We start from the raw sequence: 27,199 nt of genomic DNA, 5'->3' as shown, positions 1-27,199 counted from the left end.
CGGCTACCTACTTGGCTGGTGCCCTGCTCGTCACCAGCGTAAACACACATTTACCCAATTTTTCAGAATGAGCAATATTTACTCAGCAGCCCAGAATGGCTCATGTGGAACTATTAAACCCTGCTGCCTCAGGCGGCAGCTCGGGCGCGATCATGAATCAGTATTTTGGGGCCATTACGATGCTAATAAGAACGTGTGAGGCGCAGATCCTGCTGCAGGGGCAGTCGCCAGACACCCCCCCCCCTCCCGGCCCCCGGACTCCCTGCTTCCCAACCTCTCCTTTGGGGATCCCACCATTCTAGAATCCTCCAGCCCCCGAGGGCCCATCATTTTGCAGAGGGCAGGCCCCGCCATGCCAGCCCCCATCACCATGTGGAGAGAGATGGGGCCCCCCTCCTGACAGCCCCCAAGGCCCCGGAGCCCCCTATGCCGCCAGGGCCCCAAATTTCAGCACGGCATTTCACACACTCAAACACAACAAATACTGGAGAGAAAAAACCCTTGTTCCCTGAGGCTGCACGCCTGGAGCAATGTTGGATTTGGTGGGGTTTTTTGGCTCTTTCTCTTTCACAAGCGCCTAGATAAATAATAAACGGCAGAAAGGAAGCATACATTAGAATGTGGTGAGGCCCTCCTGCAGCCCCGCCCCATTTGCCCAGGGAAAGTTCTTTATTCCCCTCCCTCCCTTGACCTGCTCCATCCTACAGACTGGTGACTGTCCTAGATGCCTGGAGAGGCCGGGCATGTACTCTCCAGCTAGGGGACAGCGTGGCGGCCGGAGCCTCCTTGTCTAGCCACTTCTCCCATCCCAAGCTCTAAGCCCTCAAACCCCTGCAATTCTCCTCCTCTTTCATCCTTCCAACCCCCCCAGCCACAGTTCTGCTCTGTTCAGGATAAAGACCTTAGCAGGGCCTACAAGAGCTTTTTGAGCTGGCCCTGTCTACCCTACCCAGCCACAACCCAGCTCTCCGCCCCTCACCCTGCGCTCCAGCAACACTGGTTGCCTTTCGCTTCCTGGAACCAGAGGTGTGTCCTCCCACCCCAGGACCTTTGCACATGCTGCTCCCTTCCTCTGTATGGACTGCCGTGGCCCCTCCTCCCTTGGCTAACTCAGGAGTCCTCCCCTGACTTCCAGACTAAATCTGTTACACAGTCTCATCATTCCCAGCTCATTTTCTCTGCAGCTCTTAGCAGGGTTTGCAATTTCAAATATGTGTGATTATTTGATTAATGTTGGTCTCTTAAGGGATTTTACTTCTAAACACCGTGGAGACCAACAGTGCCATGAGGGCAGAGACTATGTCTGTGTTGGTCCCCGGGGCATCCCCTGCACACAGCCCGGGGCCTGGTGCACAGTAGGTGCTGGATAAGTGCTCCTTGGATGGAGGCCTGACTGACGGATTGAATGAATGACTCCCCCTGTCCTCAACCAGCGGCCTCCTCGCTGAGTTGGGCCCGCAGCCTCTCAGGCCTTTGCTACACGGCCCCGCTTTATCTACTGCAAAGTGCCACGTTCACGTTCGTTACAAGCACCAAATAAATATTTAATCACAATAAAATGCTCGTGGACCCTCAACCAGAACGGCCCTGTGCCCTCCGCCTGGTTTAGCTGAGTGTGTGTGTGTGTGCGTGCATGCGTGTGCACACCAGTATCTCTGCCCCGGAGCATCCACGGAATCGTACACACCAGCACAGGCAGAAAAGCACGCCCACGTGGAGGTGTCGCCAGACTCCTCCCACGCAGGTTCCACAGAACCCACCGCCCTCTGCAGAGAATGGCCAGGGGGGCAGCCCCGCCAGCACGCACGGGTGCTCACCACGTGCTGGCGCCGGTTAAACGCTCCAGGCCACCTCCCTCATCCTGGTCCCACGACACTCCCCATGAAGGAGCCCGCCTCCGGATGAGGAGGCTGAGGTCGGCCAGGGGATCACTGGCCTCAAGTGTCGCTGACGGGCAGAACTGGAACCCAGGGCTACCCGACTCTGGGGCCGGGCGCTTGGCCACGCGGCTCTCCATCCCTCCCCGCCAAGAACAGGGAAATACGTAAAGCCAGAAACACAAGTCTTTCCATCACTACTGTGTTTCAAAAGCAGAAAACCCTGGAGATGCCCAGGGACGAGGTCTGGCTGAGAGGACAGTGACCCACTCGCTTCAAGGAAGGGTAGGCTGGTAAACGCTCATCCTAAGGACAGCAAGATGCCATGCAGGGCGCGGGCAAACGAGCGTGGAAGGGACACAGAGGAGAACAGCTGCGCTTGCAGCAATAAACCAGGGGGCAGCGGCTGGTGCCTGGGGGCGGCCCCCTCTCCATACCCTCCAGCAGCGGCAACGCGGCTTCCATAAGACAAACTCACCTTCTGAACCCCTTCTTTTCCTCTCAGTCGCGGGATGCCTTCATAACCCCTCTGCGGCCTCTGCCTTGGTCCCACCCCGCAGCCCAGAAGCTCCCTCGGCCCCTCGGTGCCCTGGCAACTCGAACAGGAATGAACAGGCAGGGAGGAGGGGGCAGGGAGGAGGGAGCAGGGTGCGGGGCCGCGGCACGCGCATCCCGGGGTGCAGGGTGCCACAACGCGCTGCTCCTTCCTCCGTAGGGGACATGTGTACATACATGTGCTGCAGACAGGTGCGCATGTGCATGTGGCTGAGGATGCCACGGGGCTGGCGCTCGCCAAGCAGAATCTCGCCAACCACGGCCTGGCCTCCCCGTGGCCACAGCGGGGACGTCCCGAGGCCACCAAGGTCCCCGCATGCTAAGGCTGCCGTGGCAGGTGTCACCCGCTCACTGTCTGTCTAAAGCCTGAGATCTCCTGGGACGGAAGATAACTGTGTCACTTCCCTTCCTCTGTCCCGGGCACCTGGCCATCCGAGGACTAAGCTGACGAGAGGCAGGGGGAGCAGGCGTCAAGCCCTCACTCTCCTTCTGCTTCTGAGGACAGCTAGGCAGCCTCGCTCCTGTCCCGGCCCTCAAAGGAGCAGCCTTGTCTTGTCCTCACTTCACGGAAGCCATCGGCTCCAAAAGAACCTTCCAGAGCCGCAGGCTGGGCTGGGCCTGGGGGGGTATAACTTGCTCCTCTCACGTCTTCCAACCAACTGGGAGCCCTGCTTGCTGCCGGGGTCCAGGAAGTCTAGGAGGGGTCCCTGCCCCTGACACTTTCTGGGAGCAGAAGTGTGGCGCCATCAACACATGCCTATTGAGCATCTAGCAGGCGCCAAGCTCTGCGTGTGCGATGAGGGTCAACAAGACAGACACAAACGCTGCCCTGGCAGGTCTCACAATAAGAAAGACGAGGTGAGCGAGCCCAAGGCACGGTGCCTGACTACAGAGTGAGCCCCCAGTCAGCCGGGAGGCTCAGGGGAGCCCCCCAGATAAGAGGTGTGCAGGATGAGAGGTCTGTCGGGGAGAGTGACCACAGGAGAGTTCCAGATGGGGAGAACAGCACGTGCAAAGGTCCCGAGGTAAGAAAGAAGCAGAAGGCATCTGCGGACCAGATAAGTGGTTAAGTCTGGCCAGGGAGCTGGGGGCATGGAGGTCCGGTGAGGGGAGAGACGGTGAGGCAGTCGAGGGCAGAGGAGGAGGTGATGCCGACAGGACTCCTGCAGGTAAAAGTGTGGGCTGCGTCCCACAAGCAGTAGGGAGCCACGGACAGTTCCTAAGTGGAGGAGAGGGCGTGGGGGCCTGATTTAGTTTTTTTGTGAGGATGACTTAAGGAGGAGCTTGGGGCATTGGCTCTTGGTTTTAACTAAGAACCAAGCAAGGGCATTGCCATGTGACCTAATATATCACTGACCCCTCCCTGCGTGGCTTCCTGGGGTGCCATCCACGTGGAGCCCTGTGACCTAAGTTCTCGTCCCAGGTGTCACCTCTCGACCCTCAGTCTTGCCCATCTGAGAAATGGAGACGAGATTCCACTGGCCCCTCAGGTCATGAGCATGAAACGAGCTCCACCTGTCAGGGGCGCACGGGTGGGCACTGGGAGGGTGCTTGGTGAGTCATTGCTGTTGGGGAGCCTCCTTCCACCAGCTCAGAGCCTCCTGAGCCCCAGGGCAGATGGGGGACCCAGGGGCCACCGACCCAACCCGGCATTCACACACAGGTTTCATCTGTGCGCCCGGAATGTAATTACTTTCTGTTTCTCCCCTACACACATCTTGAAAGACGGCTCATAAAACCCAGGTTTCTAGCTTCTCGTGAAAACCCAAACCCTCTGTGCCACCCCTCGAGCCCCCTGAAGGGCCAGCCACGCCCCCTGCCCCAGCTCCAACTGTCAGACTGGCGGGGGGTGACCCAGGCTGGGGCCCAGAGCTCAGGACTGAAGATGCTAAATCTGGGTGGGGGCAGGTGGGGGGCTGCTTGGCAGAGCCCATCCTCCAGCACAGAGGGCCCCTCCTGCTCGCCCCCAGCCAGGCCTGCGGCCCCCAACCACTCTCTCCTTGGTGACATCTCTTCCACGTCACCCCTCCCTTCCTCCAACATCCAGGGGACTTTGCTCTTAAAAAGGGAACATCTGAGCTCCACGCTGTGGTCCCCAAGGCCCCTGCCACCCCTCCCAGCTCCACCTCCCACCTCCCCAGCTCTAGGATACAGAACGCAGAGACCCCCCAAAGTAAGGAGAGGTTGGGAGTCAGTCGCCCCATCTTGCAGATGGGGAAAACCGAGGCAGAGACGGGGCCCTCCCTGGAAACAAAAAGGTCCAGGCATCAGCCAGTGGGCCTCCTGCCCCCACCGGGAGGCTCACCTACTTCTGCCCGGCACCCCCTTGATGGGGCCCTGGCCTCACCTGGACATCTGGCGGGCACGGTCCTCTCCACCCACCACCCACCCACCACGCTCAGTGGGGGTCTGCACATTTTTTCAGAGAACAAGCCCAATTCCAGAAACGGAAAAGTGACCCCCTGCCCCAGAAGCCCTGCCAAGAGGGGCCTCCTTGGAGAGCGCCCACCAGCTCAGCGAGGCCGGCGCCCAGGAGGCGGCATCACGGCCCCTCGGGCCCCACCCCCGCCCGGGGCAGGACGTCCGCCACCGTCCCGGCACCTACGAGTTGAGATCAGCTCCCTCTCTCTCTGTTCCTCTCCTGTGTCTGTCCGGCCTCCCCAGGCAGGGAAACGGGGAGGAAAAAACCTCCCCAGATCCCCAGTTTAAAATAAAGTCAGCTCTCTTCCTCTCCCTTTCCTCACTCCCCAATAACCGCACTTGTGTGAAGTCGACACTGCGCATCACGGAGAGAGAGGCCTCCTCGGAGAGGCACCATCAGACGGGTTTTAAGATCATGGAGCATTAGACCGTTCCCAACTGGGCTTACTAATCAAACCGCCAAATCCTTCATAACCAGCCGCTCCCTACAGGGCAATTAAATCCTTCCCCTTTAAAACACTTGCCACTCTGTCTGGGGACAGAAAGAAAAATTTGCAAAATTCATTTGATAAATTAGCCAGGGAAAAGAAAGGAGTGAATCAAGCTTTGTTCTTTTCATTTTTTTTAATTATGGAATTCACAATGCCTGAATAATGTTTAATAAGAACTATGAAAATTCCTAACAGTATTACAACACAACACAAAAGAATTAACCTGGTTACCGTGAAAAATTGCATATTTAATTAAGAACAGAGAGTTCAAAACTATCCAGAGATTTCAGAAGTGCTGTTGCCTGAGGGGCCAAATTACACGCTTCCAGGGCTGCTCGCGGGTTGGCGGGCGCAGTCATTACCCAGGCGTTCCCATTAAGCGACTTTGCGCAGATGACATCAAATTCATTTCCAAAGCACCAGAAACTGAAGCATGCACTTGGGTAGTTTAAGGAAAGGCAACCATCCTGCTGGTACAAATCAGACCCCTTGTTGATAAAGGCAATAATTAAAGAATAATGTTAATTAGCTGCTCTTATTTGAAGAAAAGGATGGTAGCTGGAGCGCTTCCAGGCTGCTGAGGTGGGAGCCGCTCTTTCTGGAAGAAAAGGAGGCTGCAGGTGGGAGCGCGAGCCCGGGGTCCACAGGAGACGGGAGGTGAGAGGCTGGGGTACGAAGGGCCGGCCAAGGAGGGTGTGAGCCCGGCCTGCCCGAGGCCTGAGGCCCCAGGAATCGGCCTGGTCACCCCGAGGCCTTCAAGGAGGCAGCTCGGAAAGGAGGGGAGATGGGGCCACCAGCATCTCGGCACTGTCACTGTCAGGCTCACTTCCACCGTGGTGGACTCTGGCCAACCCAGGTCTCCCTGTTTGGCCACTTCCTGTCACACCCACTCCCCTCTACGACCTCCTGTCTCTCGTCACGGTCTGCCCCATGGCCCTGAGTCCCCACCACCCTCACTGCAGCAGCCTGCTCTCCCCACAGAAGGCCACCAGCGTCTCGTCACACATGCTCTTCTTGCACGGTGTCCCCGCCACTCCTTCCACCCAGTGCTGGGGTCGACGACCCTGCTTTGAGCCTGGCGGTCCTTTGTAACTGCCTTGCCCGCAGAGGAGATGGAAGCAATGCTACGTGGCTTCCGAGGCCAGATCACGAGACGCCTTCCCTTCCCCTGGCTCCCTCGGGACACTCACCCTGGGGACCCAGCCGCCACGCTGTGAGGACACCAAAGGCAGCCCACGCAGAGCCTACATGGACAGGCCACATGTGGGCGTCCTGGAGGGTAGCCCAGGTCCCAGACGACAGCCAGCATCAGCCGCTAGACATTACCTCAAAATCTGCATCTTCCCAGCGGGAGCCCCAGAAGCACGAGCAGACCAGCCGATTCAGCTGGGCTCCGCACTAACCCCTGACCTGCGAGCACGGACAGGTGCCGTGCCCGTCCCCCTTTGACGCGGTTTGTTACGCAGCCACAAAGGACTGACAGACTCACACGGTCACACATTTTAAGAACTGTCCTCATGGGCAACATCTCCCTGTCCCTCAGCCCCATCGAAGAGGCCCAGAATGGGAAACGGCCTCGCTCTGACTACCAGGGACAAGGACTTCTCCCAAAGCAGGCCATCATCAGCCTCCCCTTAGCCCCTAGAGTCACCTCTCGACAGCCCCCGAGTTCTCCAAGCGCCCGCCGTGTGCGGGTCAAGAACCCAGCAAACCACAGGGTCTAGCATGGAGTGGACAGAACACAGGGAGCCCCACAGACGGAAGACAAACTGAGACGCCCGTGAGGCCACGTGGGCCGCCCAGCACCCAGGGCCGGCCCCCAGCAGAGCCAGGCTCAGCTCCACCCACCTTCCAGAGAAGTGCTTTGACTCCCATTAGCACGGTCCTCAACCAGGGCAGCTCGTCCATACATCCCAGGGAAACGAAGGATGCTCTGGCCCCTGCCACCCACCTGCCGGCCGTGGGGCCAGCCCGACCCACTTGAGGGCCACCCGGGCAGGGTACAGGGTGAGACGCACTCATGGGGCAACTGAGGCAGGGGGCCAGCTCTGGGGCCTGTGGGGCTGGGGGAGCTGCCTTCCCGGGAGCACCCCAGCTTGGCAGCAAAGCGGGGAGCAGGAGCTGAGCCTGGGTTTCTCTCTTCCCGCCTCCGGGGAGGCAGAAGGCCTCCGAAGGCCTCACCCACCACGAGATGCCAGCACGCTCTGCTCTGCTCGGAAAATCATTTTCTTCCAGAGATGAATTCCACAAAGTAGGCCGTGGGCCGTGGGACCAAGCCTCCTGCTCGCGGAGGCCGAGGAGGATGCTCTCCAAGGGATGGTGCAGGCTCAGAGAGGCTCCCGGGCTGCTGGCCCAAGGCGCCCAGGGTCCCGCTACCCCGGGATGTGAAGGGCAGGAAATAGGCCTGGCACCTCCCAGAGTCTCTGCCTTGGTCCCCAGCTCCGACCTTGGCCCCCAGTACCCCGACCTCTCAGCTCCTGGTCAGCACCCACTCCTGGGAATCCTGGCCCAAGCCCCCTCCCCTGCCAGCGGGCACTGTCCACCATGAGCAAAAGCCCTCATGCAAGACCTTACAAGGCAGAGCCACACAGACGGCAGTCCCCTCCCAGCTATACGCAGTCTCGGCATTGGGTACTCACAAAATAACAAGAGGCAGGAGAGCCTACCCACACAGGCTCTGAGTCAAGACTGCCTGACTCTGCTGAGCGATCTCAGGCAAGTCACTTAACCTCTCTGTGCCTCAGCTTCCTTCCTCCTCTGCAAAATGGGGCTATTAATAGTGTCTACATGATAGAGTTGCTCTGGGAATTAAATCATTTACATGATGATATTTAGGAGCATTTGGAGCTGTGCCTGGCACACAGCCACCCTTCGTAAGTGTTCGTTAGGTTAAAAACAAACTTCAGAGCCCCTCTCATCCCTGAACGGCCGTGTAAATTCTGCCCATTTTCTGGCATAGCTACACTGAGGCCAGAGAAGGCAGCATCACCTCCACACCAAGCACAAGGCGGGCAGAGCTGGTCCCGAGAGCCAGGCTGCTAACTCACATGCCTTAGGGGGCCCTCCAGGGAGCATCAACGGGACAATGGGCTCAGTGGGGGTTGCACAAAATGGGAACTCACCCTCACCCCCGCCCCGTCACCCAGCTTGGTTGCCTGCTGCCCTGTGGGAAGCGCAGACCCAGAGATGCCAGCACCCCTACCCAGGAGAAGCCGGAATCGCAGTGTTCAAACGGCGACCTCTGATCAGGGTCCCAGGCACTCAGCACTCACCAAGCACCACATCAGTTACTGCAGCTGTGACGTAGAGTAATGAGCTCTCTGTCTGATGGGGGAGAGCAACAAGGAACCAGCCCAAGCCAGGGATGTCCAGGCTGGAGACAGAGGATGGAGCCCAACCCAGCACAGAGTCAGGGAAAGAGGGCTGGGGTCAGCAAAGAACAAGGGGACCGGTGTTCCAGGCAGAGGGAACAGCAAAGGTGAAGGCTGGGAAGTGGGCGGGTATGGGATATAAGGGCGTGGGGAACAAAACAGAGCTCTGAGGCTGGAGACTGTGGAAGCAGCTGACAGATTTCTAGAAGCCAGAAACTCCTGGGGCAAAATCCCATCTTTACTGGGAAAATGCTGTGTGTCTACAGGAAGCCTCTGAACTTCTCTGGGCACCTTCGGGTTAGCATGCTGCTAACCTGCTCCAGGGAGAGGTAACAGGGAGCAAGCAGGACGGCAGGAGACAGAATAACGTTCACGGAGGGCCTGGTGCGCACCAGGCTCGTGCTGGGCCCTTCATGTGGATTATCTCCCTTCCTCCACACTACCGAGGGCAGGAGCCCCACTCTGCCCGGGCCCCAAGCTCCCACCTGGGGTCTCCCCTCGAAAGGCTCAAGGCGGGGCTGGGAGGGACGCAGCAGTGCGGCAGCCGATGGAGAGGAGGCAGCCTGCCAGCTGGCCCCACATCACCCCGAGTCACATCCACCGCAGTGAGATCAATACTTGGGGGACCGTGCTCAGGTGTGGGGAAATCACTACACGCGACACCAACCCAGGCAAGAAATGAGCGCGCGGCGAGAAGACGCTGAAAGGAGCTGCTGCCTGGGAGCGTGAGCAAACACACACACAAAGATGCACACGTGGACAAAGACACACGCGGGCATGCACACAGAGACACCCACCTGCGGATGCACACACCCAGGCACACATTCAGAGACACACACAAGGACGCTCAAACACACATAGAAACACACTAAGGTACAAACACAAGGAAACAGACACACGAATGTGCAAAGACCCACAGACCCTCAAAACACGCACACACAGATGCCGCGACACACACAGAAGGAGGTAAACACAGCCGCACGACATTCACATCCATCCCTGTTTGTTCATGACTGATACCTCCCGAGGGCCTACTGCGTGCTCAGCCGTCTGCGGCCAGGTTCTGTGCAGTCACGGAGCTTAGAGGTGACAGAGGGGGCAGGCGAGTCAGCAGCCCACAGAGCGATGTCTGACAGTCACCGTGTTAAGTACAGTAGAGACGGGGTCACCGTCTCAGGGGACAATGGGGAAGGCACCCCAAGGAGATGACACTGAGCCGGCTCCCAAGGTCAAGCAGGAGCTGACAGAGGGGACGTGTGGGAACAGTGTCCCAAGCAGGGGCAGCAGGTCATGCACAGGGGGGTGTGGCGCAAAGGAGAACGAAGGAAGACGTGGGTCTGGAACATGGAGGGCCAGGGAACACGGCCCAAGATCAAGGCCCAGAATGAAGATATACAACCAGGCTGGTAAAAATCTGAAGCTGATTCTGATGAGTTAAGGTGTGTGTGTGGTAAACCCTAGAGCTGCCACTAAAAAAACCTCAGAAATATAGTTAAAAAACCATTAATGAAATTAAAGTGCTACAGTAGAAAACATTCACTCAATGCAAAAGAAAGCAGTAAAGGAGGGAGAGACCAAGGAAGAAGACGTGAGACAGACGGAAAACAAAAAGCCAATGGCAGGTGTAGACCCAACTATATCAATAATGATATTAAACGTGAACAGGTTAAAGAAGCCAATGAAAAGGCAGAGGTTTCAGACTGGACAGAAAACAAGATCCGACTAAATGCTGTCGACAGGAGTCACGCTTTAAATTCAAAGACACAAACAGATTGAAAGTAAGAAGATGGAAAAGGTATTTCATGCAAACAGCAACCATAAGAAAGTGTGAGTAGCTTACAGATAGACAAAATAGACTTTAGGGGCCGGCCCAGTGGCGCAGCAGTTAAGTTCGCACATTCTGCTTCGGCGGCCCGGGGTTCAGCAGTTCAGATCCCCGGTGAGGACATGGCACCGCTTGGCATGCCATGCTGTGGAAGGCATCCCACATATAAAGTAGAGGAAGATGGGCACAGATGTTAGCTCAGGGCCAGTCTTCCTCAGCAAAAAGAGGAGGATTGGCAGTAGTTAGCTCAGGGCTAATCTTCCTCAAAAAAAAAAAAGACTTTTGGGGCTGGCCCTGTGGCCGAGTAGTTAAGTTCGCGTGCTCCGCTGAAGGCGGCCCAGTGTTTCGTTGGTTCGAATCCTGGGTGCGGACATGGCACTGCTCATCAAACCACGCTGAGGCAGCGTCCCACATGCCACAACTAGAAGGACCCACAACGAAGAATATACAACTATGTACCGGGGGGCTTTGGGGAAAAAAAGGAAAAATAAAATCTTTAAAAAAAAAAAAAAAAAAGACTTTAAAACAAACCAAAGAAAGGTTACTAGAGATAAAGAGGGACATTTTGTAATGACAAAAGGGTCAATCTATTAGGAAGACATAACAATTAAAAATATATATGCACTTGATAACAGAGCACCAAAACATGTGAAGCAAAAACTGACAGAAATAAAGGGAGAAACACATAATTCAACAATAATACAGACTTCAGTATCCCACTGTCAGCAGTGCATAGAACAACTCGAGAGGAGAGAAACCAGAAAAGAGAAGACCCGCAAGACTATAAAACAAGAACTGAGCCAGAAGGTCATGCCGGGGCCTTCAGCTCAAAGGCAGTGGAGACACACTGGAAATGGGTCTTAAAGGGTTCTTAATAATCTCACTAGCTGCCATGTGTCAAAAAGAGTGGAGGAGGCCAGGGACAGTTACATGGAAGTAAATTAGGAGACCAGAGTCCAGGGGAGAAGTGATAGGGGCAAGATGGGTTGGGGGTTGGCTAAGTGGATGAATGGATAGATGGATGGCTGGGAGGATGTGGATATGCGGATGGGTGGATGGGTGGATGAAAGGATAGATGGATGGGTGTGTGGGCGTGTGGGTGGGTGGATGAAAGGATAGATGGGTGGGTGTGTGGGTGTGTGGGTGGATGGATGGATGGATGAAAGGATAGATGGATAGGTGGGTGGATGGATAGGTGGGTGGATGGATAGATGAATGGATAGATGGGTGGGTGGATGGGTGGATGGATGGATGGATGGATGAAAGGACAGATGGATGGGTGTGTGGGTGGGTGGGTAGACAGATGTATGGATGGATGAATTGATACATGGATAGGTGGGTGGATGGATGGATAAATGTATAGATGGGCAGGTGGGTGGATGGATGGATGGATGGATGGATGAAAGGACAGATGGATGGGTGTGTGAGTGGGTGGGTAGACGGATGGATGGATGGATGAATGGACAGATGGATGGGTGGGTGGGTGGGTGGATGGATGGATGGGTGGGGGGATGGACGATATTAGATATATGGACAGATGGAAGGATAAGTGGAGAAAGTCAGTAGGAATGGGAAAGTAGAAAGCTAGATGAATTGCTGAGTGGGTGGATAAAAATGGCTAAGTGAGCAGTCTTAATCAATGAACAGATGAAAGAATGCTGGATGGAAGGTAGACTGGTGATTAGCCAGCCTTCCAGTGCATGGGTGCTCACAGACTGGACAAAGCTCGAGGGTGAGAAAGGCCCTCTTTATCCTGTACTCCGGCCCGCATCCCCGAAATCCTCCAGGTAGACAGTCAACCCCTCTTCTGCCCAACAGCATCCTCACAGGTGAAGGCCAGCACACGCCCCCCTGGGACAGAGCACCCGCATGTGGCCTGGGTTCTGATAGCTACACCATTTTGGTCACCTCATCTTTGCATGGTCTCCTAATGAGCAACAGTTGGGAACACGCGAGAAACCAGACCACACGGCCAGTGTACAAAGAGCCCTTCTCAGAACGTAACTCAAGACCCTCCCACCTTGACCAGCTCTGTTTCCAAGGACAGGCAGACACCCCTTGCCCACTGTGGACTTGCACTGGAGGCCTCCCGAACCCACACCAGCTGGCCTTTGCACAGGGCCACCCCCTTCCCAAGAAAGCAGAGGTGCCGCCTGGGGCATCAGCCCCAAATGGTGCCAGTCCACAAAAGACTTGTGTGCCCAAAGCCTTGCCACTAAGACCCTCCCTGGACAGCGACACCCATCAGTTTGTCACAGGAGCTCTCTTTGCCTGTTTTCCAAAGACCCCCTCCCTTCCTTCAACATTCCCTCCCAGACTGAACTCGATGGGAACCAAACATGAACTGGATCCTATTTCTCCGCTTCTAACTCTCAATGTCTTCCCACTTCCCCAAGAACAGAATCCACCCAAATCCAGCCCCTTACTGTGCTCTGCAGGGGCCTCCTGGTCCTGCCTCCAGCTGAGACGCCATCCCCTCCCCACCCCACCTGCCCTGTCCCAGCCCAGTGGTCTTCCTTCAGTTCCTAGACGTGTCAAGCTGATTCCCACCTCATTGTTCAGGCCTCGGCCTCAACGTCACCTACTCAGTGTGGCCCTCTGTGATCACCCTGAATACACAGATGCCTCCCTCATCTTGATCTCAGCATCTGGTCATTTCTTTCCTCCATTCTTTCCATTTCCATAACACACATTTATTTGCTCAGCTTGCCCCTCCATACCCCACATCTGGCACTGGGCTGGGCCCACAGCACACGCTCAATAAATATTTGCTGTTTGCTGAATAAATGTCAGATTCAGAGCAAAGACTGTCCAGTCAAGTCCTTGTGACCTTGGATGAGTGACTGGACCCTCTGGGCCTTGGTTTCCTTAGGTGCGCAATGGGATTTCGCTAGTGCGCTCCCCAAAGGGCCGTTGAGGATGAAATGAGAGAATGGAATACCCGCCAGGCCCAGGAGCAGACCCCCAGCCTCACACTGGTGGAGGGGATAGGAGCCTGCGGAGATGACAGAGGCCCAGGGGCCACTCCAGACCAGCCATAGCCCTGAGTCTTTGCTTCCAGAAACCGGAGTAATGAGGGAAGGTTCCAGCATGAAAGGAAAGAGCTCATGGAGCCAAATATGCCACGTAGAGGGGTCTGCTGCTGCCACGGAAACGGAGGCCGGACTTAGTAGTTAAAAAAAATCTAAAAAACTTTTCTAATAAGGCCTACAAGTCTATCCCCTTCCTTCTTTATCAACGACACGATTTATTGACCGGGAGGCCATAGTGACTAGATAAATCTTGATAACGGCCAGGGCAGCAATCAATACATGCTCAGCCTCAGCCCAGCCGGGACTCCCGCGTGCAGAACGGGCCCGCGACGGGCAGGCGGGGCTGGCGGCTGGGCAGCACTGGTCTTCCGGGCTCGGAAAGGGGGATCTTGTGTCACTCAGGCCCCCCACGCGTCTCAGGCTCTGGCCTGGATTCAGCTCCGTGAGATGACAGCAGCGAGGGATTTTAAGAGGTTTAAAAAAGATAATAAAGGGAAATATACAAACACAGTGACTACAGGTGGGGGACCCCCAGGGCGGGGGCTTGCTCTGGGAGAAGCACCTGCGGCCACGAGAGGGTCAAGAGCAGAGGACCAGCAGACCCGGGCCTGATCCGAGCCCAGGCTCTGCGGCTGGCGGACAGCGCGGCCTCGCTCTCGCCCTCTGTGCCTCGGTCTGCTCAGCCGGGAAACGGGCCCAGCGTGCTCCCCGCCCAGGGCTGTCTCGGAATTAAACGACAGGTTGTGCACAGGGCCAGGCCAGCCACGCGAAGGCCGCCAGGGGCCCCACCTCCCGCCTGGGGCTTCTCTGCGAGGAGCCGCTCCAGGTGGCCGCTGGCCAGCAGGCCCCGGAGGCGAGGGAAAAACAACGACGACAACAACAATAATAATAAAGGGAGTAATGGCGCTCCCGCCTCCCGGGAATGGCCACGTCCCAGGCCCTGTGCCAAGCGCTCTCCGTGTTCCACCTCATCAGACCCCCACGAGGCCCTCCGAGGGAGAGGCTACGCTTCACTCCCATTTTACAGATGGGGAAACCGAGGCTCAGAAAAGTCCAGTGAGCTGCGCAAGGCCCGGCAGAGAGGAGGCGGCAGGGCCAGGGGCCTGAGCGCGCGCCAGAGCTGCGCCCGGGGCTACGGACAATCACCGGGACACGCCCTCCTGTTTATACTGATGGATAAAGACAATAATCCACACCGGCCACCATGCAGGGGAGGCCCCAGCGGCCCCGCCCGGCTCAGCGTCTGTCCCACGTCCTTCTGTCTCCAGACAACGACGGAACAGAGCTTTCCAAGGGTGGAGGCTGGTCGGCTCCGCGAGCAGGGCTCCCGACACAAGGCAGGTGCCGGATCCTGCACACCCACGGGCGAGCGACTGACCTGCCCCCACAGCCCAGGGAAGCTCCACTTCAGACAGAAAACCGAGGCCCGGACAGGCCCCCTCAGCCACAGAAGGATTGGGGGCTCCCGGCCTCCCGCCTGATGACAGACTCGGGGCCCGGGGCTGCTGAGCCACGGCACTGGGGTTGCCACGCAGACACCTCGGTCCCTTTCTGGGCTGAGCAGGTGGGAACCAGGCATCGGGAGAGGAATGCCATCTGGGTCCCAAAACATCCCCGGGTTGTCTTGTGCGCCCCATGACAGCCGTCCCACAGGCTGCAGGGCCCTGCTCTGAGCTGTCTGCGACTGAGGCCACCGACCACCACTAATGGCCCGCAGCCTGCCGGCAATTAATTAATGGATCTATTAATTAGGATGGGAGCCGCCTCCCAGGCTGGAATCGGGGTCACCAGTTTCTAAAGTGAGACGGACGGAGCTAAAGATAAATGCTCGTCCGCGGGGGCCTGAGGCCCGGCCCAATTCCCTGGCGTGGAGGGAGCCAGAGATGGGTGACGCTGCTGGGGGTCTGGGAGGAGCTGGGTCCCCCACGGCTGCCCCCACCTCAGCCTTCCCGTGGCATTCATGCACTCCATCATTCAAATATTTGTGGAGAACTTATGACATCCTTGCCTTCCCCAGGGAGGGAGGCAGATGGTAAACAAATAAATATGCATTATCACACCAGGTGAAGCCGGGTAAGGAGATGGGGGAACTATTTTGGACAGAGAGGTAGGGAGGACCTCTCTGAAGAGGTGATATTTAAGCAGAGGACTGAATGGCAGAGACAGAGGACTAGGGAGATGTCTGGGAAAGAGATTCTCAGATGGAAGGAACAGCAAGTGCAAAGGCCCCGGGGTTGGAATGTGCTTGGCACGTTTGAAGAACAGTGAGGTGGCCAGAGTGACTCGAATAAAGAGGGGGAGAGTGGCAGGAGATGAGAGTGAGAGATAACGGGGGCGGTGACAAAGAGGAGAGGGGACCTCATCACTCAGGGCCTATGGGCCAAGTGAGAACAGACAACGAGGAAGAGGCAAGGCTGAGAGTGACAGCTCCCCCAGGCTCCAAACGAGACACAGCGGGACCTCGACTGAGCGCTCCCTACACACTGGGCGCCTTGAGGGGGCGTCCGAGTCTCATTTCATCTTTCCTGCAGGAGAGCGTGGTCCTCGAGAAGCGGACACAAAGGCAGGATTAAAAGGCAGAGATTTATCAGAGTCAAGGTGGGAGGGAGCGCGCGGCAGGACGGACGCGTGGCGAGTGGAAGCGGCCCAGCCGGCAGGAAGTCCAGCGCCACCGGAGGAGCCCGTGTACCCTCGGCCCCCCATGGGGGCAGCGGTGAGGGGGCCTCCGAGAGCAGCACCTGGGGCCCCACCAACCACGCCCCCTACAGTCAGGGCCCTGCAAGGCACCCCAGCCTCGCTGCATTCCCTCAGTTCCTTCTTCCATTCCTCCACCCGCCTCAGGGTCTTAGCACGTGCTGTTCCCTCTGCTGCGATGCTTTTCCCTGACCTTGTCCTGGAGATCTCGGTGAAGAGTGACTTCTCCCAGGCAGTCTCCTCTGGGGCTCCGACCCAGGCAGTCGCTCTGCCACACGCGGTCTCAGAGTCTAGTCCCAGCATGACCACACTCCCGCCTGTCGCAGAGACGGGCACCCGCCCTCCCCATTGTCTGTGGGCTCAGCGAGAGCTGGCAACTCGCCTCCCTTGTTCACCACGATATCGCTACTACGTAATTATTAGTTACAGTGTTTATCCTACCCGTTATTGTGATTATTTACATAATTATCAGTTGTAATTATTAATTACACTGCAAGTGGTGAGTACACATTCCCTGAGTGCAGACAACAGCAACTACTGTTATTGTTAACATTACACGGTGCTCCCACGTGCAGGGCACAGCTGTCACTCTTCACACAACTAACTCACTTAATCCTCACAACAACTCTTAAGGAGATGGATACTATCATTATCCCCATTCTACATAGGTGAAAACTGAGGCTCAGAGAGGCTAGGTAACTTGGCCAAGGTCACACAGCTGGTAAGTGGCAAAGCTGGGACATGAACCCAGGCCACCTGGCTCAAGTCCACACTAAATGTCGCTCGGGTGGGAGGGTGCAGGGCTTGATTCTGCAGCCCACACCACACCCCCCAGGTACCTGGACCCACGGGCGCTCATAACAGACGACAAGCCCCTAGCAGAGCGGCCTCTGAGTGACCGCCTGCCCCCGAGCGGGCCGCCCGTGACCCCTGTGGTCGCCCCGCCCACAGCACCCAGGCTCACACAGCCGGCTGGACAAGCCAATCGACCAGAACGGCTCCCGGGAGCCCTTGACGCGGCCGGGGCGCGCCGGCGGCTTGGCGAGTCTTAAGCACCGCTGGCCCCGCGTCTGGCAGGCGCCCGGCCCGGGCCAGAGCGCCGGGGCCTGCCCACTCTCTCCTGCCTGCTGTTCAATGACAAACGCGTATCCTGGACCTGCTGCCTCATTCAGCTGAGCCAGAGGATGGCGGGGGCTGGGCAGGGGAGGGACGGAAGGACGGAGGGGCAGCCACAGCCCACCCTCACTCGGGGGGACCGAGCTACCGGGGCGGAGACAGACGGCAGGCTGTGCCCCCCGAGCACGTCCTTCGGGGGCTGGCCAGGGCCCGTCGTGTTTTCTGGAAACGCAGCCTCCTCCGACCCCACACACTTGGAGAGAGGCAGCCAGTGGCCTCCACGGCCGCCTTCTCCGGACCCCACAGCTGGCCTGACCACTGCAGACCCTCGACTTCGCACTGGCTGTTCCCTGTGCTTGGCGTGCTCTTCCCAGTGAGGCCAGAGCTCCTGGTCTGTAAGGGACACTGGATAGGTGGGTTTCATGGGGAACATCTCCTGTGTTTTAAATGCTGACAGCTTACCCCAAAGTGCCTTAAATCCTGCACCAGTTTAGACAGACACCCCCACAGCCAGACGCAATGCCCGCCACCACCTCTGTGGTCAGAGCTCGCAAGACGTCACGTACAATGTTAGTAACATATTAACCCAGCGAGCGCCCAGTGCAGCGAGCGAGAAGGGACGACCTCCGGGAAGTCTCTGAGGCAGCTGCCGGGCCGGCAAGGCCGGGAGCTGTCCTGGCTGCCTTCTCACCCTTCTCTCGCTCCACACACACCAACGAGGAGTGAGGCCTCACAGAGGGGTGACCACGGGCTGGGGCCGTGCCAAGCACACTCACGTTCAAAGCGCTCTAACTCTCACTCACAAGGTGGAGACTATCGTTAGTCCCAGTCAAAGACAGGAAAGCAACGCTCAGAGAGGTTAAGTGACCCATCCGAGGTCACACAGCTAGAAGGCGGACAGAGCCAGGTCTGGAGGGCTGGCAGGGACCCCTCACCGTCCTGGCTCCCCATGCTTCCATCTTGAGGGAAAGAGTAAAGAACAAATTTCTGGAAATAGAGGTCTGTTCCTACTTACTAGTCTTAACTGTAGAGTGAAAACTTCAGCCACACCCCAGCCTGTACGACAGCCACCAAGTAGACCAGGAGACCAGAGTCAGCAAACTACGGCCCTCAGGCCAAAGCCGGCCCTCTGCTTGTTTTTGTAAATAAAGTTTTATTAGAACACGGCCACGCCCCTTCACTCTTACTGTCTGCGGCTGCTGTCACACTCCAGCAGCAGAGTGCAGTGCTTGCAACGCGGACCACGCGGCTCACAAAGCCTGGAGTATGTTATTATCCGGCTCTTCAGGGAAAAAGCGTGCCATCCCTGATGGCAGACCAACGTTTCCTAGACTGTCTGGAGAGATGCCACACCCTGAGGTCTGAGGTCAAAACCCTCAGGACACGCTGTCCTTAGAGATAGGGAAGCACGTTGGCACAGTAAAGGGTAAAAGAGGTTGTGGAATCTTCTTTAGCCTTCTTTAGGCTGAGTGATCTTGACATCTGGGCTGAGACTGAATGAAACAAAGGAGTCAGCCACGGGAAGATCTGGAGGAAAAGGATCCCAGGCAGAGGGAACTGCAAGTGCAAAGGCCCTGAGGTAGGAATGTGCTCAGCATATCTGGGGGACGAAAAGAAGGCCACCATGGCTGGAGCAGAGTGAGTAGGGGGAGAGAGTGGCTGGAGATGAAGAGAATCATTGTCCATATCCTACAAAACATTACAAACCACTTTTGTGAAAAGCTCCTCAAGGCTTAGAAATCAAGTAACTCCATCCCAGACAGAATTACTTGTCTTGAAAATTTACTGCAAAGGTCAACAGCACAGCACCACGACGGGCCTCAAGGCCATCAGAAGACAAAACATTTAACCAGTACACAGAGTACATTAGCGTTCCTCACCTTTACAACAACCTGGTACGGCAGACTGGATGGGCACAGGCCGGCCTGTGATGGATTAAGAGATGGAAGACTGGGGATGTTGGGTAAGTCACCAGGAGCCCTAGAGGCCCGCCACTGGAGGTCTTGGGGCCCCTCCCCTCTGCCAACCACCTGCCACGGTGGGTACAAGCCACTGTCATAAATAGAGAGCATCCCCAGAGAGAGATCAAACAGAACACTGGACCCTGAATTCCAAAGCTGGAACAAAGGCAGGCCGCCACCTCGGTCCAGCTCCCACGCCAACCTCTGCCCGGCCCAGCCTCTGAATCAGAGAACCCGGAAACCGCTGGAGATTCAGCCCTTTCTGAGAGCAGCAGAGAAAACCACGATTTCTAGCCAGCCACGTCCACCACCATCCAGGACCAAATTTAGCAGCAGCCAAGGTGCTCACGTTTGAAATTCCATCTGCTGGAAGAAAGGTTACGACGACAGAATGTCAAGTTCGAAGACAGAATCCTCTTTTTAACAGGAGAGTTAAAAAAAAAAAAAAAGATGATGACAACGAAGAAAGAAAGAAAAGGGAAGAAAAAAAAAGAAAAATCACCACCACCATCAGAAAAGCTGTTCGCTCTTGTCTAAACAGCACGGTGCTCACCTGAAGGGCCCAGCGAGCCACGCATTTGCTTCTCAGGCTTGTCCATGGTTTCTCAATTTTCCACTGTGAATTCAGGTTTTAATAAAAGAAGCTTCGAGACCTCCGGCAGCAAAAGCGGTCAGCGACGACGCGTTGCTCGTTTTTCTTCTAGCACTCAAAGAAAAAGCCTATCTTTGCAAAGCAATTTCTGCCGAGTTGAGAAACCAGAATTTTGGGATGCCCAGAAAAGACTGCTGGGTTCTTTAAATAAATTCCCAACACCTGTTTCTAGCTCCTTCTGCAAAAAATGCCCACGGGGTGTGGGTTCTGAGGAAATGGAGAGGCAGATGGAAGCAGGTCACCCACTGGCTGGACTCGTAAGGGTCCAGGGCGCTGGCCAATTGTTTGGTCTTATTCACAGAGCTCATGCTAGAAATTTCCGCTCACCCCCTGGGCCCCCACCGCTCCTTGTCCTGCCCCTCGACCCTCCACAGTCCTAGCCTAATGCCAACCCATCTCGAGGGGCTGGGCCTGGACCGGTCTGTTCACGCTCCCCGCCCCACCAGCAATTCTATCACAGCGAAGTTTGCAAAGTTAAGATTCCGCCAACAGGGCTGATAGCTTATTTACTGCTGTCATCTATAGAAAGAGGAATTTTGACACATTGTTAAATGATGGCACATTTAGATAAGTCAAGCTGTCAGAAGCTCTAATGGATGTCTAAACTCTCTGTGGCTGATATGTAAAATTTATGCACTTCAGAATATCATAAGGTTATAATATTTTAATCACATCCACGCTCTTTTCTAAACTTCGAACAGGGAAAACATTCCACCCAGCCCCATCTCCCGTTCGCCAAGAAACTGAGCCTCCCCAGAAGTTTCTCCAAACTCCTTGCAAAATCCGGCCTCTCTCCCTAGCCCCGTCGATCTTCCTCCCTAAATGCTCATACCCCAAGCAGAATTTGCCTCTTCCTCCAAAACTCATACTGTGTGGGCCCCCCAGCCAACCTCCTTTCTCCCAAGAAACACGGATGTGCACTTGGACTGGACGCCCTCAGTTCAACTGAGCACCCTCAACTCTTGTTAGCTTGATTACCCCTCTTCAAGGAAAAAAAAAAAAAGATAATATGGGAGCCTGGATCCACAGCATCATAAAAAAAGTGGCAAAGTAAAGCAGAAAAAGAAAATCATAAAGGTATGAATCCGTTTACGACGATTATACACAGAAAAGCCATAAAAAAATACTGCATTAGTAATGCTCACCATAAAGCAATCTTATAACCAAATGAAATATGCCCAGCATTATCTGTGGGATGGAATTTTATTTCTTCTCGTTTCCTGGACTGCTAGCAGCAGAGGGGAAAAAAAAAAAAAGAAAAAGAAGAAAAGAAAAGGGGGAAGCGGTTTCCAGGGTCCTGGACCAGGGTACCACATGTCAGAGCATCTCTACCATGCACCCAGAGGTCATTAAGACGGTGGACTGACTTCAGTCTCAGGAAAACAGTCCTGCTGTATTCAGAGACAGTGCTGCAAGGGATCATAACTCGGCTGCTTCCATATTAGAAAAATATATACTTCCGGAGGGCTGGAGGCTGGGCTGGCACAAGGTCACCTTTCTGGCCAGGATCAGAGTGGCGTCAGCAGCACGGTCTGGCCTGGGGACACGGGCCTCCTTTGCTGCCTCAGTCACTTGAACGCTCAGCAACCCGGCTGCTCGAAACCACTCAAGCTGAGCAACCAAGAATTGAAGCGGCACGCCGGCTCCCATTCACGGGCAGCTGGGCCCCAAGCACCAGGGGGCCCCAAGCGATCCGCCTGCACAGGGCCTGGGGCGGGGGCCCCACCTCTCCTACCCAGGTCTCAGAACCAGCCAGCGGAAGTTTTCCTTTCTGGTTATCGCCCCTATAAGAGGAAAGTGGGAAGGGAAAAAAAATGAAAATAAAAGTGTGGCGTAGGAGTCATTAGCTTTCTGCACAAGAGATGATCCAGTGGAAGTGCTTGGGCTCATAATCCGTTTCCAACAAAAATGCCATCAGGGAGACCACGGGAGGAGGACACTGGCCTGCTGGGCCGAGAGCAAGGGAACACTTCGGGAGGAGGGTGGGGAGCCTGGCAGAGAGATGTGAGGGCCTCAGTGTCTGCACACCACCACCGCTGCCTCGTTTATTTCTCTGCTCTCTGGAAGTGCCCAGCCCTTCCAGCTCCCACAGGGACACCCCCCCCTTAGTATCCATGTAAATGACCCTCCCCCCTCCCCCCAGTGCCTTTGTGTTTGTGCCAGACTCACCAGCCATTGTCTTAATGAACACCCCCCCATACACCCTGTGGGGGGAGAGGTCTTGGTCCCTTTCCCTTCACCTGAACAAGACTCCACCACCCCCCTTCATCCTTTCCAGTTCCAATCTGCTTTCCCATCTCTGCATCCTCTAAACCCCTAACAAAGGGTTCCCAGATCAACGGAAGTCCAACTGGATTCAAGATTTGGGTGACCTCAACAGCTCCACCAAAGCCCCCCCAGCTGGAGAAGGAAGAGAGCGAGGTTCAACCCCCACGCCCCCCCAGGTCAGAATCAGTCCCCTGGGAGCCACCCCCACCCTCTGCACCCGGCCCCAGCCCTCCCCACCCTGGGAGCCGCACCCACGCTCCGCACCCAGCCCCAGCCCGGGCTCCCCGGATTGAAAACGAGTTATCTAATGAAAATTGTGTTAACTGACATTCCGGCCAACCCGGAGCAAATACCAGCGCTGTAAACCTCGCCGCGGAAATTCTCTCCAGCCTGGAATAACAATAGGACCCTGCAAAGGGCTTTCGCGAGCCCTTCTGGTTCCTCTCCTCTCGTCTGCCACGTTCTTGTCATTCCTTATGTTACAGAACATCAATCATAAATAAAGACGCTGTCCCCCAGCCGTGCCCGGGTCTCATTTACAAACATTAGCAGGGAATACGATTACCACTGGCCTTCGTGCCAAGCCCAATGTGGCTGCCCAACTCTCCCTCTCTCTCTCTCTCTCTCTCTCCCTCACACCCCCCGACTCCTCCAGAAAGGCCACTTGAGCATCATTTAAACCGGCAAGTACAGCTCACGGCCCTGCCCGCCTCAGCTGGCCACCAAACTGTAGCCCCAACTCGAGTGAGGACCTGGAATTGCAAGGCACTGGCAGTTATTAACTGCATGCCTGAGTGCCCCGATTTTCTCTCCAGCCCAGCGGCTTTGGGGGAGGGGACAGCGGGGAGTGGGGGGGGGGGGATTAGGAAGGCGGGGGGCTGGGAAGCGGCCAGGAGGAGGGGGTACTGGAACCACTTATCGGCAGAAACTTAAGGAGATCTGCAGGCGGATTTTTTTTTTAAGTGGGTCCCTTTTTATCTCCAGACTGACGCTCTCGCTTCTTCCGAGAATGTCAAGGCCAAGACGCTCTGACCGCGCGGTTATCAGCACCGCCCGGCTCCCCGCCCCCCGAGCCCGACGAGAGTTTGCAAGACTCCAGGGTTTGGGGGGCTTGTCAGGAGCGTCCTGGGGCACCCGGGAAAGAACAGGGGCTAGAGCTGCGCCTCCAGCGCGCGGTCTCTAGGATTCCACCTCCTAGCCCCGCCTTCTAGGGGGTCAGCAGAAAACGCCCCCAAATCTGGGGGAGACAGAGACTCCCCGAGAAAGGTAGAGTGGGGATACAGTGCCGGGGTTTGGGAGGCAGTGGCCCTAGGGAAGGAGAGGGAAAGAGGAGAGAGAAGGCGAGAAGAAAAGGAGAGACTGGGGAGAGAAGAGGGGAGCGGCGGGGAGGAAGAGCAGGAGGCAGAAGACAGCGAGGGGATCTCCCACTTAAAAGTTCCCATGGGCCCGGGAGCCGGGAGTCACCTGCTCTGCGCCGCTCCCGGCTCTCCACGGCCCCCAAGCAGGAGCGCAAACTTGCGCACGCCCCGGGCCCAAACCCACGCCCGTCCCCATCTAGACTTGGAAAGAGGGTGGAAGGAGGGAAAAGGCAAGAAGCAAAGACGAACCCCGAGAACCCGGCCCGAGGAGAGGTCTGCCGGCGCAGGCGGCCGGTCCGGCGACAGAGGCTGCGGCGGCTGGGGCGGCAGCAGCGGCCCCCGGGTGGCGGCGCGTCCGGGCTGCGCAGCCAGGCGGGCGGCGGCGGCGAAGGTGCCGGCGGGCGGCGGGGCGCGGAGCCGCCTCCTCGCCAACCCCGGATGCCTCCTCCTCTCTCCTCCTCCTCCTCCTCCTCCCTGCCCGCCAGCTCCCTCCCTCCCTCGCCCGAGCCCCAGCCGGGCGCGGACAGGCACGCGGCGCGCTCCGCGGCCTCCTTGGGCGCCGCGAAGTTGGGAGGCGCGCAAAGTGCGGCGCGAGGGGGGCTGCCGGGGGTCCCGCCGGCAGCCCCCTGCCCGGGACCGCAGCCCCTGCCTTCCTCGCGCCTCGCTCGGGCGCTCACCCGCCGGCTCGCTCCCCGGGCCGAGGGCTCACTAGCGCTTCTCCATGGTCGCGGCGGCTAATCGATGATTGAACCGAACAAAGAGCAGCGGCGAGATCAATTCCTAATACCTATCGATGGGCAGCGGGCAGCCGAGCCCCGGCGAGCCTCAGCAGCCGCCGCCCGCCGCCCCGGGGCGCCCGTCCGCCCTCCCGGGGACCTCCCCAATGCGCCCAGGGCGCGCCCGAGGGCTCCCCACGGCCGCGCGGCCGGCGCTGCCCGCACTAACCTGGAGTCGCCGTAGATCAAATCGCTTCCAATATTGAAACATCGATCCCACATTGGCGGCCATCTTGGGGGCTATTCCAGACGCACACACACAAGAGTTTGGCTTTTCTCAATGGCTGCACTCAATATCCGGGCTGGACTCCCCCCAGCCCCGGGGCCGCCGCCGGCCGCCCCGGCCCTGCGCGCCGCCGCCCGGGGCCCCTCGGGCGCCCCCCGGCCTCCTGCCACCCGCTGCCCCTCGGCGCCGCCGCGCCGCCGCCGCCGCCACCGCCGCCGGGCCCGGGAGCCGTGCGCCCCCCCGACCCCCGGAGGGCGCGGGCGGAGCGCGCCGGGCGGGGAGCTCGGCGCCCGCCCGGGGGAGGCGGCCGGGGATGGGGTGGGAGGGGAGGGGTGGGGGGGAGGCAGCCTCTCCGAGAGGCGCCGGCGCCGCCGCTGCCCTGCCTGCAGCCGGCTCCCGGGCCCGCGGAGCGCTCGCTGCATCTCCCCCCCAAGTCCGGGGTCGGTGTGCCGCGCGATTGCACTTGACTTTGGCTTTTTGCAAACTTATCAATACTGACGTAACGTGCCGATCAATGCAAAGGGAAGTTTGGGAGGGGGGACTGCGGGAGGCCGGCGCGCGGGGCGCCTACAGCCGCTCCCCCGCCCCCGCACCTGTCTACCCCTCACCCCCAGCATTGCATACTTAAAAAAAAGTTAATAGTTTGCAATGCATTTTTTTTTTCTTTTGCAATCGGAGCACACACAACACGTGCCTCGGGCTGCAGCCGCTCCTCCGCCAGCAAAGCCTCGGAGCCGAGAGTAGCAGCCCGCACGTAGGGCTGCGTAGACTCGGGGCCGGCGGCCTGTGGGAGCCGGCCAGCGGGCGGGTGGGAGCCGCCCCGGGGCGCCACTGAGGCGTGGGAAATGTCACCACTGCCGCGCGCAGTTTCCACGCTATTATATTGTTATGATTATTGGGGGGTGGCGCCTTAGCCGGAGCTCAGGGTGCTTTGCGGGGTGGGGAGGGCTTGGGGGGTTCAGATCTTTGCAATAGGTTTCCTGTTATTATTATTTGGGGGTCTTTGGCCCAGTTCTAAGGGCTCCTCACAACTTTAGAATGGGAGGCCTTTTACTGTTATGGTGATTAGTGGAGGGGTTTCTTAGGCAAACCTCTGGAGGGCTTTACCCCCAGTGGGTTGGGTTTTACTGTTATGATCTGTTGAGGGGGCCCCAGCCCTGCTGTGGGGGCTCTGGATCCTTAACAACTACGCAGGTTTCCGCTATTGAGACATCATTATTATTTGGTAGTCCTTAGTCTAGCTGGGGACCCCAGGTCCTTTGCAGTGCGGGGCCTCTTTATCATGATTGTCTTTGGGGAGAGTGTCTTGAGCCCAGCTGGAGGGGGGTTCCGGTCTTTTGCAATTTCTCAGACCCTCCACAGTAGGGGTGACTAGGTTTCTTCCTTTGTACTTTTCCCTCTCTTTTTCCCTCTGTGCAAGCCAGAGGCCCCCAGTCCCCTCACAGCATCCTATCCGCCGCCACCCGCCCCCCCCCCCCCCCCCCCCGGGGAGGAACTCAGACCCCAATTCCCATCGCCAACCCACCCCCCACTGCTGACCCCGCGTCGTGCTGCCTCTCTGGCGCAGCCCCCTGCCAAATCCCACCCCACCCTCCTTCCCACCCCCCAAAAAGGGCATTTTTTCCCCTTTTTCTCTGGTCAAAAGATTTGCTTTTATAGACAGCAAATGAAAATTATATTCTCTTTTTATGACCCAGCTTGGACTTCTGACATCACTCTTGGTCTGGGACAATAGATCAATACAGAGGGTTATAAAAAAGATAAAGTTTAGAAGAGTTGTAAAGGAGAGAGAATCGTGACAGATATTTTTGATGATTTTCCAATATTTGTGTCTCAGAGCACGTGCTTCAAGGCAATTAAAGTTTTTAATGTAATGTAAATAATTGTTTCATAAATGCTTCGGAAGAAGGTATGATCTTTCTGAACAATCACCGAGCTGTTTGAAAAATGTAACGTGATTTAAACAAGGATACAGTATTTCTGTTACTATCCCCATCCATTTTCCATGAGGCCTGGGTAAACACATTAAACGCACAAGTTGAAAGACTCAAAGAGCAAAAGTACAGCGTTCACCAAGACGTAATGAATTAGGCCTAGTTAGCAATTCTGAGTGGCCTGTTTCCTTGCCAGATTAAATGGCACGTGACGTGTGGTTCATCTCAGCTCTCGATAACTTCACGTTTAAATTACGTCTCTCACTCCACAAAATGAATTTAGGGAAATTTCATAACTATCGCATGGCAATTTTTTTTAATGGCTGCATTTTCTCTTGAGCATCTCCAAAGCTTGCCGCTTCCTTATCTCGGAGTCTGTTTTTGAAAGACCTGTAATGGAAATCTGGAGTGAGTGTGAAACCCTTCAAAGCAATTTTTTAACAAACCAAGGTTTTGATGAAAGATTATTTTAAATTTATGTCTGACTTTGCAGTCATGGAACAAACTGACATGGTGTACCTCCTGATATGATGTCCCGAGAAGGCCACAACATCACTTTGGTAGTATTCCCACCAAAAGTTCATAACCTGGACCTAATTGTGAAGAAATATCAGACAAACTCAAACGGAGGGGAAATCCTAC

At 56.7% G+C, this 27,199-nt stretch overlaps 1 protein-coding gene across 3 annotated transcripts in view; it reads right to left on the bottom strand.

Moving 5' to 3' along the window:
- The window catches only part of CUX2 (cut like homeobox 2), a 238,762-nt gene extending 213,925 nt beyond the window's left edge, over window positions 1–24,837 (bottom strand). For 2 of the 3 annotated variants that reach the window (XM_044775877.2, XM_044775879.2), the window contains exon 1: window positions 24,567–24,837. In XM_044775877.2, coding sequence (XP_044631812.1) covers window positions 24,567–24,629 — 63 coding nt within the window. In that variant the 5' untranslated portion in view covers window positions 24,630–24,837. Of the gene's footprint in view, window positions 1–19,896; window positions 20,991–24,566 lie in introns of those variants that run through there. The other variant, XM_070516036.1, reaches the window with a different exon arrangement.
- Window positions 24,838–27,199: the final 2,362 nt, after the last annotated feature.

This window comes from Equus asinus, chromosome 8, assembly GCF_041296235.1.
Source record: "Equus asinus isolate D_3611 breed Donkey chromosome 8, EquAss-T2T_v2, whole genome shotgun sequence".
Taxonomy (NCBI): Eukaryota; Metazoa; Chordata; class Mammalia; order Perissodactyla; family Equidae; genus Equus; species Equus asinus.
This window is presented reverse-complemented; position numbering and strand designations above follow the sequence as displayed.